Raw genomic sequence first — 15,512 nt, forward strand, 5'->3', positions numbered from 1 at the left:
GAACCTGCGGCCAAAACAGGTGGCAACCCTTCTGGTGCCACGGCACGAGGGGGCTGGCCGCCGGGCAACGGGAGTCTTCCTGGTGACTGTGCACACACACCCAGCTGTTTTCAACTTCACTCAAGGAATGTGTCTTTCTCAAAGAAGTTGTTCAAATGAAAATATTTATTTTTATAAATGTTTTCTCCAGCCAGTTTATCTCTAATTGCACTTCAGAAAAAGGAAAGCATCTGTATTTAACCTTGTGTCACATATAAAAGAATACCCAGTAGTTTCCATTTCTTATTTTAGGTTACCATTAATTTATATATTCTTGGTATAAAAATATTTTTTAAAAAAATGCCAGACACACAAACAAGCAACACCCTACCAACGTACACTTACAAACACGAACACGACCAGCGCCACCCACGGGCAGGACAGGAAAGGAGTTTCTGGGAGGCCGAGCTGTGAACGGCAGCAGGCGCTATACGGAAAAAGTTCCCGGGACACGATCGATCTTCGCTTTTAGCATCTCGTGGTACACGTGTCACGATATTAAAAAACCACCACCTGGTTTACTTATTTAAAGCCAGGGGGCAAAGGATAATGTTTTTGCGGAGCAACAACTTGCAGAAAGGGCCCTGGGGACGACGCTCTGCCCAGCGTGTGGGGGAGGCGGGGTTCGAAGTCTGACCCAGAAGGCAAAGGGACGAGGTGCCACATCTTTGCCACGTCAAGAACTGCCACGAGACCTTGGACACGTGTGGTCCCTCCCGTGTTCCATGTGCTCTAATGGTGGTCGGCCTGGGGCGGGCCTGCTCCTTCCCGCCGTGCACCGGGGCCCTCCCAGGCTCAGTGGAACGACCGTCCCCTCCTGCGTCTGGACTTCAGGTGACCGGCTGAGCGACGGAGGGCTTTCCTTTCCTGTCGGTGCAGCTTCTCCGCCTCCTGTTGCTTCTTCTGCTGTTCAGACTAAAAATGAAAATGAGAGAGAAAGAGAGAGAAAACTCCAACACCCCTTGTTTGGTAACCGACAGAATGCTGGCAGCGTGACCACCAATTGCAGCCCTGCTGCAGGAGGAATGTGACCCAGGGGCCCCTGGAATCTGCTCTGACAATCGCTGCAGGACAAGGGCCCGCTTTCATCGTCACTGTGAAAACAAGACATTCTAAACCCCGGGGTAAGAGAAGTGCCCTGATCGGCTAGTCTGAGCTACAAAGTGTGAGTCTGGCTTCTCGACCAACACATGATGCTGCCGGGGTGTCTGAAAGAGGGAGTGGTTCCTCATAAAACAGCCAGCTTCATAAGATGCGACTGCTCACGAAATGTCATCGACTTCTCTTACAGAACCGTCTTTTATTTATACGCCAGAACCATTAGTTTATTTGCCCTGTCTTAAAAACAAAACAAAAAATATCTACATGTACTGAAAGTGTATCATAACCCACCCATGACTAAAAAACCACTTACCCTCTTTAACGTGAATGTCAACTGTTTGCTGCCAACCGTGGTATCTGACACACTCAGCGTCCCATTCTTTGCTTCAAGTTTCAACCGATCTTCCAGGGTTTTACTGTAAGAAATTTAAGATAGTATCACGTTAATTAGCATTATGTTTTGATTACCATCTGAAACATGTTCTGCTTAGCACTGATTGCATGAAGGAACATCTTTCATGCACATGGTGACAAAATGGCATTCGCTTAACAGTGCATGGAAAGAATCAGGAGTGCTCAGGCGATCACTGCTTAGACTCGACAGGTGCACAGTCAAACGGTGGCTGTCGGAAACACCTACTAATTTAATACTTTACGCGATGGTTCCAAATACTTTGGTGGTCGCTACTTACCTCGCTAAACCATATTTCTGGTGCCAAAATGCGAGCAGCGATACTCCTGTACGAAGCCCGGCATTTACTGTGGCGGTCAGTGGCTCTTACGCCTCTAAAGCATGTTCTATCCACACCACGCACAAGCTGGGTGCGTGGGCATTTCAGCAACTCATTAACCTCTGCAAAGGAGTGCCCGCAAATTAAGTGCTCCACAGTGAAGTGCCAGGAGAACTCGGACTTCTCCTCCACTCGGGCTTAGCTCCCCGGACCACACTCATCACTCACAGCACGACCGACTCTGACCGTGAACCCACCCGATGACCCCACGAGCACGATGGTGGTTCCAGAGGGGGAGCTCCTGGTTCAGCCCTAGTCACTGCGGTTCTGATGAGGCTTTCCATTCAACTTCTTACCTGAACGCTCTTTTTGACACACTTTACCCAAAATTTAAATTAAGTTTCATTTCATTTCTGGGTCAAACTTCTCTAGGGTCCCCTTCGATAATCCGCGTCCCTGTTATGGTAGGCTGTGCCCTGCAGCCCGCTGTGATCTACATAACGAGGCCATCCCAACACCTCACTACAAGTCAGCGGGGTAAACCTGAGTCCTGTACCAGTTATAAAACACAACACTTCACTGTCGTGTTGTTACGATAATGTTTTATTGTAAAATCACAAGACTGGCCCTTTTTGTTAACTTAGTGTAGAGGGGAAAAATGGGATTAAGACTAAAGACAGATACTTTTCGATGAGTTTTAACGTCAGCTCTAATCCACCCGGAAAAGGCAACACCCATGTGTCCCCAGGATGAAACTGGGAGGAGAGGAGCAAGGGAAGGAAAAAAAGAAAAACATGGTTCTCTCTTCTGTTCTCCTTTCAAAATAAAAAATATATATATTTCCCCCTCCAACCTTCCTTGTACCAACAAAACTCATGTACACCTTTAAAGTTATACTCAAAACCTTGGCTGAATACAAAGAAGTGGGGGAGGGGAGGGTCTGCGGGGAGGGCGGGGAGGGCCCTCTTTCCCCTGGACTCCACCTCTGCACCTGATGCTGAGCAGAACATGACTCCCACCTGGTCAGAGGACGAGCTGTCGCTCTTCTGAGAGCCTGGAGCTCACGTTTGATGTCCACACCATGAGATCCAGCTCTAATTTATGATGGCTATAACGTACTAAACATAGCTTCTTTATATAATTTGAGACGTACAGTGGTTAGCATAAAGTGGCACTCTTTCCTAAGCAATAATGTTATTAAGAAGCACTTTTAAAGTACTTTTCATCTTCAAAGTTCTTTATGGACTAACTAATTAATCCTTTCAACATCCCTGAGACAGAAGTATTTATCCTTTACAGATGGCAAAAAGGGAGGTAAGATATTAAATGAATTGCCCCAGGCCACGTAAGGATTCAAGTTTAAAACCAGGATTCCAATTTAAGAATTTCTGGTTTCCAGGCATGTGTCACACCACACTTGATTTATAAAGTTCTGTTCAGGAAATGTGGCCATTAGGTATTCTGAATGACAAGCTTCCACAAGACAAAATGAAATTAAGATTTAGTTTAGCTTCTTTTTTTTTTTTTTTAAAAGAAGAGTTCAAAAGTAAAGTGCAAACTGACTGCAGCACTGAGCATGAATTATGTTAGACTAAGCAAATTCCTCAGCCTGTTCATGTCTTCTCTGTTCCTTATGGAGCTATAAACGCTGACGTTTTAAAGTTAACAGGAATTCTGAATAACTATGGAGCCACTGAGACAAGGTCGGACACAGAAAACACTAATTTGGGAAGAAAAAGACTTTTCAAGTAAATTGTGGGAAATTACTACTCTTTTAAGAATGACCTATTTCCTCCAGGAGAGGGGATATAAATTCTGGTTTTCTCTCAATGTGCTTTCGACGTGCACTTGTAACAACTTGCTCTGTCTCAGCTACGTGGAGAGACAAGCCGGGCTCCAGGCCGGGCCGTGGCAGCAGATCAGACGCGGGGACCGAGCGTGGAGGAGCCGACATGAAAGCGAGCCCCACTGCCCTCCCTCTGCAAGTCGGTTCACAGGACGTGGCTGCCAACCAGCCGCGGCGAGGCCTGCTGCCCGCGTGAGAGTCTGGGGAGCGGGAACTCGCGCGGCTGACAAGACACCCGAAGATGAAGCACTCTAACGGGAGAAAAGCAGAAACCCACACGCACGGCCTTCCGGGCACGGGGCCCAGGGCCGGTCAGCTGTGGCAGCGGCCCGCACCCCCTGCCTGCCCTCTGCGCCCCCACCCCGGCCCCCAGGGCCTGCTTCGTTCCCACCCAGGCTCAGGTGTGCGGGCTTCTGGCTACTTTGTAACCGGTAGTAAAGAATTTTAGAGAAAAACGTCACTGTCACAGAACACACCATCCGCTGCCACCACGCACTCGGGCTGACTCAGAAACGAGTCGCACTGCGATAACCTTCCCAATGGCCTTTTCCCCACCTTTGTTCCGTGGACCCCCAACCCTGTACCGAGCCCTTCCCTGAGACTTTCTCTCCGTACCCGGCTCTTCCCAGATTGCCTCCTACCCCTTCGACAACTCCTTAGTAATTTTCACCGCACGCCCTCTTCGCTGTCCTCTAAATCAGAATTCGGAGCTCTAAGCCATCGGTACGTTTGTGACTCTCTGAAATTATATGCGTTCCTTGGCGTGCACTTGTGCTGTTCTAAAGAGGGGCGTGTGGTTCTTATCGCAGCCTCAGAAACGTATGTTGCTCCCGAGAGCCGCGTTCTCAGCCCTCGTCGCATTCTACACACCTACGGTCCTTTTACTGCCGTGGTTTTGATCACATAATAAACGCTGCCATCCCCTAAACCGATACCTCTGGCCTGCCTCCTGCGTACCCGTCTGTGTACCAAACGTTACCCAGAAGGCATCTGGGCACCGCAGACTTAATATGCTAAACACCCGCTCAGTACGTCAGCCTTCACCCTGCTCCTCACTCTGTGAGCTTCATCTTGGTAGTGACACCGCTAGACATTTCGACACCACCCCCGACTGCTACTTTCTCCCTTGATGATGAAAGAGCGACCCAAAGGAAAGCCGCTTTCCCGGGGCTCAGCCGCACGATCGACCCAGGTTCACGTCGGTTCCCGTCCCCACGGCGCTGGCTTTCGTCACCTCCGGCCAGGCCCACCACGGCGTTTTCGTCTCCCCCTGCGTTTCCTCTCGAGAACTGATCGCCTCAGCTCTGGCCCCCGGGGCCTGGGCTGGCCCGACGTGGCTCTCCGGCCTCGGCGACGGCCGCTGCCCGCCACACGCTTCACGCGCTCGCCGCAGGACAGCAGGTCCCCGACGTCCACGCTGTGCCCCGCTGCACACAGCGCTGCCTCTGCCTACGAACGGGCCGTCTTCCCACCCGGCTTTCAGTGTGCATCTTTCCATCTTTCAGAAGACCAATTTCAACATAACCGCTTATAAAGACTTCCTTAATCTCCAAAAATTAAACCCCTCGAGCACTTTCGACACCACTCAGAGAAGCAGAGCGCTGCGCCTTCCGCCTCCGGCCCCGCTGGGGGAGAGAACAGCGCCCTGCGCCCACGAGGCCCTCCGGGACTGTTCGGTCGATGACTGGGTGGGTGCTGAGGCTGATGGGACGACTTACTGTGAGGCACGTAAGCAGGCTGACAGACATACACACTTATCTAAAGCGATGCAAAAACAAGAACTCACTCAAATATGAGTGACGATTCGCTGTGCACTTTTCTCTTTACAGAAAGAGTTTTAAAGCTGGCCAAGTCCAAGAGATCGTCTAAATGTAATGCATTCAATTTTGATGTGTCAAATTCATTGCCCCATGGTAATTCCCAGAAGAAAAAGAAAGAGTCACTTTAGTTTCTGGAAGGATCATTGTTCAATGCTTCATTAAATAAATTTAAGATACTGCAAGTTCGGGATTTGCCAAAATAATCCAGTCAAACCTAAATTCACTAAGCAGTTTGTGCCAAAATGCCAGCAAAACGCAGGCTGTTCATGTCAATGGGTTATTAAGCAACAGGATTTTTCTTTTAAGCTCATGTCAGTATTATCACTTACATAGCTCCTCTTCTCGAAAAGCATGTTTAACCTGGTGATGTTTAACTTACTAAGAATGTTTAAGGGCAGTGTATTAATCTTGCTATTATTTATTCACTAATACTAACTTTTCATCCCTTTTTTTTTACATTATATCCTGCTACAACCCATAGGCAGAAACAGAATGTCAGGGACCTCAGTCACAACTCTCACCCCAAATCACGGCCTCCCAGTACCACAGTTACACTGAAAACAACTGCTCCCCGATTTTCCTGGTCAACGGTTTGGGGGTAAACGAGTTCTTTTTCAGCAGATGGTGAAAGGGTAACTTCCTGAGCTGCCTGACATGTAGCCAAGACATGGGAGAGTCACGCTTTCACAGGGATTTATCAAGTGCCCGCCCTGGTCTACATCCTGACTCAGGAGCCGGGGATGAAGTAGACGAAGCGAGGCGGGAACAGCGGACACCCTAACAAAGAAATTCGCTCCACAGAATCAGGGTACGCGCTCTGCCCTCCGCTTCTGAGTAGGACTCCGAATTAAAACATCTGGAGTATGAGCGGCACAGAAGCGAGGCGGCGCGCACTGCTGGTAGAGGTTTGGAGTCTCTCGAGAGGTTAAGCGCAGCGCTGCCACACGGCCAGCAACTCTGCTCCTATCGATCCGCGTCTCCGTGCACCTGTTTTAGAACACCACTCATTGTGATCTCTCGAGTCTCCTGCAAAAGGCTTAAAACTGTGGCAAATTTTTCAAAAGACCTTTTCAATAATCAAGTAAACTGAGATGCAGGTAAACATAACTGAAATTCTGATTCTTTTAAAAATAACTTGTTCACAGGCAAAGTAAGTGTCCCCTCAGGAATCACTGAACGGAAGACCACTGACCTGCAGGGCCCAGAGTAAGACGCAGGTCTGCAGGTCAGGGAACCCGATGGGAATAAAACAAGGACAACAAAGGAGTGTGGCTTTTGCAGGGACAGCGTTCTAACACACGTTCACTAGCACTCAGAGGGCTCGACTTTGTATCTTACCGCATAAAAACTGCATTTCAAAAAGCTGCTAAAAATAATCATACAAAGACCAGTGTCTCCCCTCAGGCCTTGTGGTGCTGCCCCACATCAGCTCCAAAGACCAAACCGTCACCGTCTGGGCCACGTGCCGTAGAGGAAAAGCCAGGCCCTGATGCGGCGAGAGCCGGTTACTCACTTGGCCAGCTTCTGCTTCGTGGCAGAGTCTTTGAAGCTTCTGAATTCTTCGCCCGCTTTGATCTCATAGAACTGGGGCCTGAGGACCGTCTGCTGATCCTCCCTGAGCCGTTCCTGCCGCCTCGCTCTCTCCTCCTGCTGGAGGAGTCGGCGCTGCTTCCTGACCTCTTCGACCCAGTCTTTTTCATCATCTGAACTCTCAGAACTTTCTGCATCACTTGGTTTTCCTTCCGGTTCTTCCTCCTCTTCCTGAAAGTAAAAATAGTTAGAAGCAACTTCTCTCCCCCAACCAAACACTGACCCATTATTTTCTTTTAAATAGCATCGGCCCATCAGAGTACGTGACATCGTACGCATCAGGGGGAAAATGCCTTTAATTAAGTAAGACACACTCCTAAGCTGAAGGTCGAACAACTCACATCCCAAGCGTACTTGAGACCCTTCTAACTCACACAGAAAACCTAACAGTAGGGAAACAGTAGTAATTGCTACATGATCAACAGCACGTTACTTTTTCATGATGTTCCTGTTGTTCTAACAGTCGCAGTTTCTTCTTCCTTTTTTCAGTCATTTTTGAAACGAGTGGATTCAAAAGCCTAAATTCTTCACTCTCTTCGTCTACTTGGAAGTCAGGGTTCTCAAACATGACTTTAAATCGATCGTCGGTGAGAATATTAGGAAGACTCTGTAAGAAGAACATAAAAAATTTAACTTACTATCTGAATAAAATCTGACCAGAAAGATGGCTTTCAAACATTTCACTCAACTGTAAATTAATAAGCTACATAAGTCATAACGTTAAATTATTATGACATTTCTTTAGAATTAATTCCCAGAACTTTCTAATTGCCCCTGGGTTCTATCTGCTACCCAGAAACAGATTCTATTAATCTATTCTGTAGGTGATATGTATTACTTGGCCATTAGCACAATGAGCTAAGAATGAACTTTTTGGCCTAACTTCATGCTCAACATATTAGAGTTTTCTTCAATTAACATTTTTAACATAAAACCGCTTTTTCAAGGAAATACATGTTTTTGAAACATGGCTTTTTAAGCATAGTTGCAATACCGAATTAAAACTAGTGAGTCTTTCGACTTCCTCTTCCAAAGCTGGGAGGAAGCACACGGGGACAGGGAGCCGGGGCCGGCGAGGCGGGGGCCCGGGGGCGCACGTCTGCCGGCCCCCACGGAGCTCTTCTGAAACGCGAGGGCTATTTCCATCCCTCCAGGACGGTCTCGCCACTTCTCTCCCGCAGCCATTTCACTGTTCTCGACGGATATGTGTGTGTGTGTGTATATATATATGCAAACAGTGTAAAATTCTGTCATTCTGACGTTATAAAACTTTGCTATTGAGACCCATCCATGTAGGTAGCTCGGGACTAACACTAAATTCCTTTTCATTTGTATCATTTTTAACGAGAACGTTTCCAAAAAGGTATTGTAAACTGGTAAGTTCACATGAACAGATGACAATCTTACACACTCAGGGTTCTCCTAGTTGTTTCTTATCTGCTGTAGGCTTGGAAACCAGACAAATTAGATGAGCGCGGTTTGCAAAGTAAGAAGTCGAGTTCTGAATATTGTCATATTGTACTTACATACCAGAGCTACACAAAAATTTGATAGATCATGAGATATTACGGAACTTGGGCTGTTTGCTACTTGTAGGTACTTAAAATCTTAGCGAAAACTCTACTGATTCATCGCCTGAGTCAGGGCGATGAGAATCCGAGGGCGGGAACACAGGCTGTTTTAGGAAAGGGGTACTGCGGGATCCGTGTCTAAGTCAGAGTTGACAGGTTCGGCCACGGCGGAGATGGGGGGAAGAAGAGGGAGAAAACAGGGTTAGAAATTCCTCTCCCGTGTCTGGCTCAGGTGACTAGAAAGCTGGTGATGCCATGAGTTAGGGGCCGCCGGAGAGCATCAGAAAAGGGGGCGTAGGGTGAAGCAGAGGGCAAGAAATCATCTTCCAAGAACCCGAGACGTCCTCCAGTGGGCGAGCAGATGAACTGTGGTATACACGAGCAAGGGGATCTCATTCAGTGCGGGAAAGACACGCGCTCGCTCTCAAGCCACGGAAGAACCTTAAATGCATATTATTAAGTAAAAGAAGCCGATCTGAAAAGGCTACATATTGCACGATTCCAACTACATGACAGTGAGAAAAGACAAAACAATGGGGACCGTGAAAAGATCAGTGGTCCCCGGGCCTGGGGGAGAGATGAACAGGAGAGCACGGAGGATTTTTAGGGCAATGAAAACCCTTCGCACAACACCGAAATGGTGGACACGTGTCATCACACACTTGTCCAAACCCGTGGGCTGTGTGACGCCAACAGTGAACCCGAAAGTAAACCGCAGCCTTCAGCGACCACGACCTGTCCACGCAGACCCAGACTGTGACAGACGCCCCCTCTGGTCGGGGAGGTGACGGACGGGAGGGCACACACAAGGGCGGCAGGGGTCTAGGAGAAATCTCTGCACTTTCCCCTCAATTTTGCTATGAACCTAAAACTCCTTATGGAAAATCGCCTTTAAAAAAGTCTAGTGGATGAGAAAAATAAAGAAAAAAGAAATTATGTCCCATTTAAGACTGGTTCGGTCTATGGTATAAGGAAAATGTCATCTGTCTTGGGACGGACCACATTATGCGCCCGGAACAAGGCACCAGGTCTCAGCTGGCAGGGAGGGGAGTAGACTGCATGAGCTTTGGAGCTATCTGTCAAAACAGGATAGGTGATATTGCCAAAGGTCCAAAGACATTCAAATGAATAGCTATTAACCTTTACATATTTTCAGGTGAAAAAAAAAATAAAGAAGCCAGGGGAAAATTTTTCCTTTTCATCTTACTGTATTTATTAAATAACCATATTTAATAAATAACAGAAATGTTTAAAAGAATGTTGCTAGTACTCTTGAGTTTTTTTCCTTAATTTGAGACAAAAAAATTGCTTTGCCCAAAGCCAGGTATGCGTTGGCTGAGCCCCAGCTGTAAAAATATGTCCCCCAGGGACTTCTTCCTAGTCGACTGTTTGTTTTCATAACTGTCTTAAAAAAAAAAAGGTAGGTAAGATGTAGTTAGTGATGTCCTACAGTCGTTTACAAGTGTCTGGCTAGTGATCTGCCCTATAAATACTCATGTACAGATGCTAAACACTTGCTATTAAAAATTCGGGAAACATCTTACAGTATTGTTTACACCACAGACTGACTTAACAGAGTATATTTGTAGATCTGAGTAGGATGCTTTGGATGGTTTGTCCCAACGAAGTAACATGTGTGAGGAATGCTTGACATTTAAGACAAATTACTTCTAATGCTATGACATGCATGAAATTATGGCCATGGAGACTTCTGAGTAAAGATGGTTCGAACAGAAGCATTTCCTCCGCTAAAACCCCAGTTAAACAAGAGAAAAGTGGCTTAAAAAAGGCACGGACCCTTAAGGATGAGGAGGACAGGAAAGGACCCGGGAGAGATAAGGCTGGAAGCGAGAAGGCCTGGTGCCTGGCGCTCCACCCGGGGGCGTCTTCTCTGGAGGGTGGAGGTGTCGGGCTGGGGCAGCAGCACCCGGGGCCAGGGGAGCACGGGGCATGGGCACCTGGGGAATGCCGCCCACCCCTGCTTCCCCAGGCCCTCTGGTTCATAGACTGTTGGTGGCTGGGCTGTCATTCTCTGAGAGAGAGAGAGAATCTGACTAGCCAAGAGAAAGGCCAAAAAGATATTGCTATTTGGAGCATCCCCAAATAAACGGTTTGGCCAGGTTACCACATAGTGACTGATGAGCCTTGTCACTGGCCAAGTTTCCATTCAGTGTTTTAAGTGTTTCCCTATTAAATATGATCAAATAAACATGGCTCACAGCAGGGAGAAAACTACTCCCCGCCCCCCAAGAGAACTTCCCAGCTGAAGAGCCTGTTTATGGCTTGAAAGGGCCCCCAGGCGGCCTGCACCGCGGACGGGGTTTCTGGAAGACGGTCTCCAGTGTGCACGGAGCCGCCATGGGAACTGCCCTGGACCCTTCTTTGTCTTGCCTTACACTCTTATTTTGGAGGAGAAAGTCCTAAGGAACTTCCTGAAGAAAAGAAGCACGTGAGGGTCGTTTGTTGTTGTTGAAAACTCGCGTGTTTGACAATCTCTTCACTACACCTTACACCCGTCTGGGCTGGAAACGACAGTCCTTCAGAAAAGCGAAGGTCCTCAGACTTCTGTACCCGACCCTGGGCGAGGGGGAGTGAACCCCCGGGATGACAGCCGGGGACCAGGATTCCCAGACGACTGGCCAGAACGGAGCAGAACAGGAAGATGGAGGAGAGACTTTCTCACAAAAGTAAAATGAATGCATCGACTGATCTTCGTGTAGATATTTTGAGATGAGATTCTGATGATGGGCAAAGAACTGAGGGCGAGGCAGTGATAACCACAGAGAAGACATGCGAAAACTCGACGACAAAGGGAAGACGGGGCGTGTGGGGAGCACAGTCACCCGTCACGAGGTGACTCCGACTGGACGTGAAGAGCGCGCTCAGGCCTAACAATGAAATGCTGAATCCTGAACGTAGCACCGTCGACCCAGAATGTGCCGGGGAGAGGAGGTCGTCAAGACAATGCTGACATTTACCAGGCAAGTGGCAGCACTCCGGGCGATAGTAAGAGACAATGATAAATAATCGGCTATTTTAGGCAAGAGGGTTTGTCTTGGGAAAGCTGAAGATGGGGGAGCAGGACAGAGGGAAAGCCAAACTGTGCGTGTACAACGCGAATAAAGAATACGCTTTTAATGGGTGCTGAAAAAGCTTTAAAAACGAATGCTTTGGATATCAGAATCGATCTGATGCAGCCCAGTGCCTCCTTTGCGTGACGATGTCTTTTCCCTGGAGAGATGAATTATTGCTTTAATATAAACTCTTAACGGTGCTGAATAATCCCCGGGCCACTCCGACGCCTCGCCCAGGGTTTCCGGGCCGCAGGACACTCCGGAGATTCGTGCACAGCAGCGCCTGGGCGAGCTGCGGCAGGATCCGGGAGAAGGAAGTTCAGACAGACTCCGAGGCGATAATGAGAAATGGGCAGAAGAGGCCAACAGGAAGGAAATGACACGTGTAAGAAAAATGGCCCTAACCATTACTCAGACCCTTACGAATCAAACGGGTCATGGGCGCCCTGCCTCCCGAGCGCTTTCCACACACTGGGAGCTCGAAACGCACTCGTTGAAAGAATACCGATTTAGCTTTTTACTAGAATGAATACTGCCAAATTTCTAAGCCTGAATAAGGTCCTGATAATGCTTTTTGACATTATGCGGTGGGCCACTTTTCACTGTGGGTCCAACATCGAATGAACCGTAAACATCTTATTAGACGTTATTATGTTATCAGTAGCAGCAAGATCTGGGAACATATTTCACTGTCTGTCTCCATGGAATTTCAGTGGGAGCCAAAGCAGAACATAACTTTACCGCACTGACTTTCAAACCGGGAGTTATCAGTGCTATTAAAGCTCTTGAGGGTTTGAAAAGCTGAGTTCAAAGTCAAGACTAACAAACTGCTGATGGATTTAACAATTCTTTCAAGTATTCTTTACAATTATAATGAACGGTTCTTTCCTTAATTTATAAATGGTTTTTAAGGTCTTCATTTTAGTTAGATAATCCTGTTAAAGAACAAATCACATAAGCCTTGTCTAACACCTCGGATTTAGAAGACTGTATGTAAAGATTTAAGTCGTTCGGGGCGGGGGAGGCTCTGACCACAGGGCCTGATCTGGGTCCGCGAGCCACCGACAAGCGAAGCGGGGGCGACCTTGAACCACGTTCTAGCAGAAGGCCATCAGGGGGCACGGCCACCACGATGGCGTGCCGGCCTCTGGCGGCTGGAAGCAGCCGCTGTTTGATGAGGGGAGATCCGAACCCCCTGGTTCGTCCTCCTGGCCACCTGCCGAGCAGTCGGGACCTAGTCCCGCGGTTCTTTACAGGAGGGTCCTATCAATGTTTCGACGAAAAATTTGAGAGGCACAGGCGACCTGACTGACCGACGAGCAAGACCACTCCGCACTGCGTCCTGCACCCCGAGCGCAGCCAGGACGGCTGTTATAAACCCTCCGGCGGCCCCAACCTCAAGCAAAGCCCGCACAGAAAGGTGGGGGTGGGCGGAGGGGACTTTCCCCACAACTTCATACTCGTAACGGCCTCTTAGAAAGGCTCCTGAACTGAGATACTATGCTGCACAAAGATTCAAGTTACATTTCGGTTTAAGTGTCCTACCCTCTGTGACATTAAATGTGATGGTAAGGACTCACAGGCAGAAAGCACAGGAGTGCGTGCTTCTGCGGCCGGCATCGGCGCCACGCTCTTCCCACGGAAGCTTTAGGGCACGGCGACCTGGAGATCGCGCCCATTCACTCCGCTTGTAAAATGGCAGCCTGGAGCCGAGGCGGCCTCCCTAGTCGCCCCCAGGCCGCGCTGACGTGGAAGTCAGTGGAGTCCTCTGGGAAAGGCCGCGTTGCAGGAACCACATCGTAAGCACTTCGAGATTCACGAAATCAAAGGGGAAACGTAAAAGCCGCCTATTTGCTCAAGGAGGGATTCTGGACGTTCAGATTTCAGTAATAAATTAAAAGAACATAACCCGCCAGGACGAGGGGATGCAGAAAGGAGGGGGAAGCGGAGGCCAGCAGCGGGGCAGTGCGTGTGCAGCCCTCCGTCCTATCCCCGCACGTCACGGAATTGAGCAAGCTCCGCCCGGTGACGCGGAGGGTCACCCGGATGACGCCAGGGAGCGAGCGGGACGGAAGCAAACAGGCGGAGGGCTCACATCCGGGGCTCACGCTCCCCCAAGGGAGAGAGGAGAACCCGGCGGCACCCCGGGGGGGCGGCACTCCACGGAGCCAGGAGTCAGGCCTGAGACCTACCGCCCGCGGCCTAGTGAACACGCGAATCCCAGCAGACGAGAACACAGCACTGCGACGAACTTCCTCGAGGACTCACACCGCTGGGAAAATGGCAAAATCCCCCGTCCTGAGAGTTACCAGCGGATGAAGCGCTAACCTCCACTTACTTCGTGACTGATCTTTGCCTGTTTTCACATTAGCAAAGGCAGGCAGCGGTTACACGTAAGTGTGCACACTCCCAACTGTGCCAAGTCTGTATCACAATCAGTTACTTCTGGAATTACAAATAAACCTACTTTGTACGAAAAACCCAAACAATCTAAATATCTAAAAGAGTAATTATAAGCTAGGATGTGCAGCTTTCAAAAATATTTACAAGGAATTTTTAATAAAATTGGAAGCCACTGATGTTATTTTAGAGAACCAGGATAAATATTTTATATATGCAATAGTATCTTGCTATTATAAGTTATAATTTTAAGAGAAATAAGGAAAGAAAGTCATAAAAATATTGATGATGCCTTTCTCTGGGTAGAATTATGTAGGTGACTCTCTTACATTCTTTCCTATTTTACAAGCTTCCCATATTGACCATATACTATCTTTCTTATAAGCAGGAAAAAAAAATAATTGTATTTTTAATGTAAAAATAAATAATAAAAACACTTTAAGTTACTATTAAGAAAATGTAGGAACAATTTATCAAAATTTTCTCCGCATTATAAAATCTTACCTTAACTTTCTTTTTCCATGTTGATTTTTGTTTCTCCTCCTCCTCCTCAATTAATTTAAGCGCCAGCTCCTTATTAACTTTTGGCAATTTCTAGTAGAGAAAAAAAAAAAGGCTCTTAAAACACCTACATTTTAGCTTTCGAGGTTAAAGCAAAAAGCCAGGAAAAAAGTACTCCACAGCCCAGGCTCTCTTGCCAAAGTTCACACATTCACCACTCTGAAGACTCGACAAATCATCTGGACAAAGGGAAAGCCAGTCCCTAGTCTGGTACTAGTGCGTGCGTTTAAGCAACGTCCAGCCGGACACGACTATCACTGGCGGCTGACCTTACTCAGGAAGGGTCCCGACAGTCGGGAGGGCAGGACAGGGAGGCGGGACGCGGTGCCCCGCCTGCTCGTTGTTGGGTCGGCGCCACACGCCAACTCTTCTTTGCCCTGGCAGCAACAGGTGGTCCTCGAGGAGCGGGGGTCCTGGTTTGCTCCCAGAGCTGCCCTGGTCACCCCCAGGATGCCAGTGGCGGTGGCAGACCCCCCCCCCAATGCCCGCTGCCCAGCCCTGGAGAGTCAGCTCCACGCACACCCCGCCCCGCGGCCACCGCCGCCCACATCGGTGCCTCAGTGCCGGTGCCTTTCCAGTCCCCTGACGCCTGGTCCACAGGTCTTCACACGAAATCCTCTGCTGATGGAACGAGTAGGGGCCGACTGCTGTCTGGACCCTGCCAGAGTCTAATGTCTATTTCCCATGCTCCGAGCAGCTGGCCTAAGACACGGCCAAAGGTCAGCAAGAATGGGACTAGCAAAGGCCCGGCACCCCAAATCTGAACGCCCGGTTAAAAA

At 48.6% G+C, this 15,512-nt stretch overlaps 1 protein-coding gene across 1 annotated transcript in view; it reads right to left on the reverse strand.

Annotated features, from left to right (window-relative positions):
* Window positions 1-145: 145 nt before the first annotated feature.
* The window catches only part of NOL10 (nucleolar protein 10), a 65,207-nt gene continuing 49,840 nt past the window's right edge, over window positions 146-15,512 (reverse strand). Inside the window, exons 17-21 of the mRNA XM_016127106.2 lie at window positions 14,677-14,766; window positions 7,561-7,734; window positions 7,051-7,298; window positions 1,454-1,556; window positions 146-954 (exon numbers count right to left, since the gene is read on the reverse strand). Of these exons, the coding sequence (XP_015982592.2) occupies window positions 835-954; window positions 1,454-1,556; window positions 7,051-7,298; window positions 7,561-7,734; window positions 14,677-14,766 (735 nt within the window). The 3' untranslated portion in view covers window positions 146-834. The remainder of the gene's footprint in view (window positions 955-1,453; window positions 1,557-7,050; window positions 7,299-7,560; window positions 7,735-14,676; window positions 14,767-15,512) is intronic.

Source organism: Rousettus aegyptiacus, unplaced genomic scaffold (assembly GCF_014176215.1).
Source record: "Rousettus aegyptiacus isolate mRouAeg1 unplaced genomic scaffold, mRouAeg1.p scaffold_m13_p_7, whole genome shotgun sequence".
NCBI lineage: Eukaryota > Metazoa > Chordata > Mammalia > Chiroptera > Pteropodidae > Rousettus > Rousettus aegyptiacus.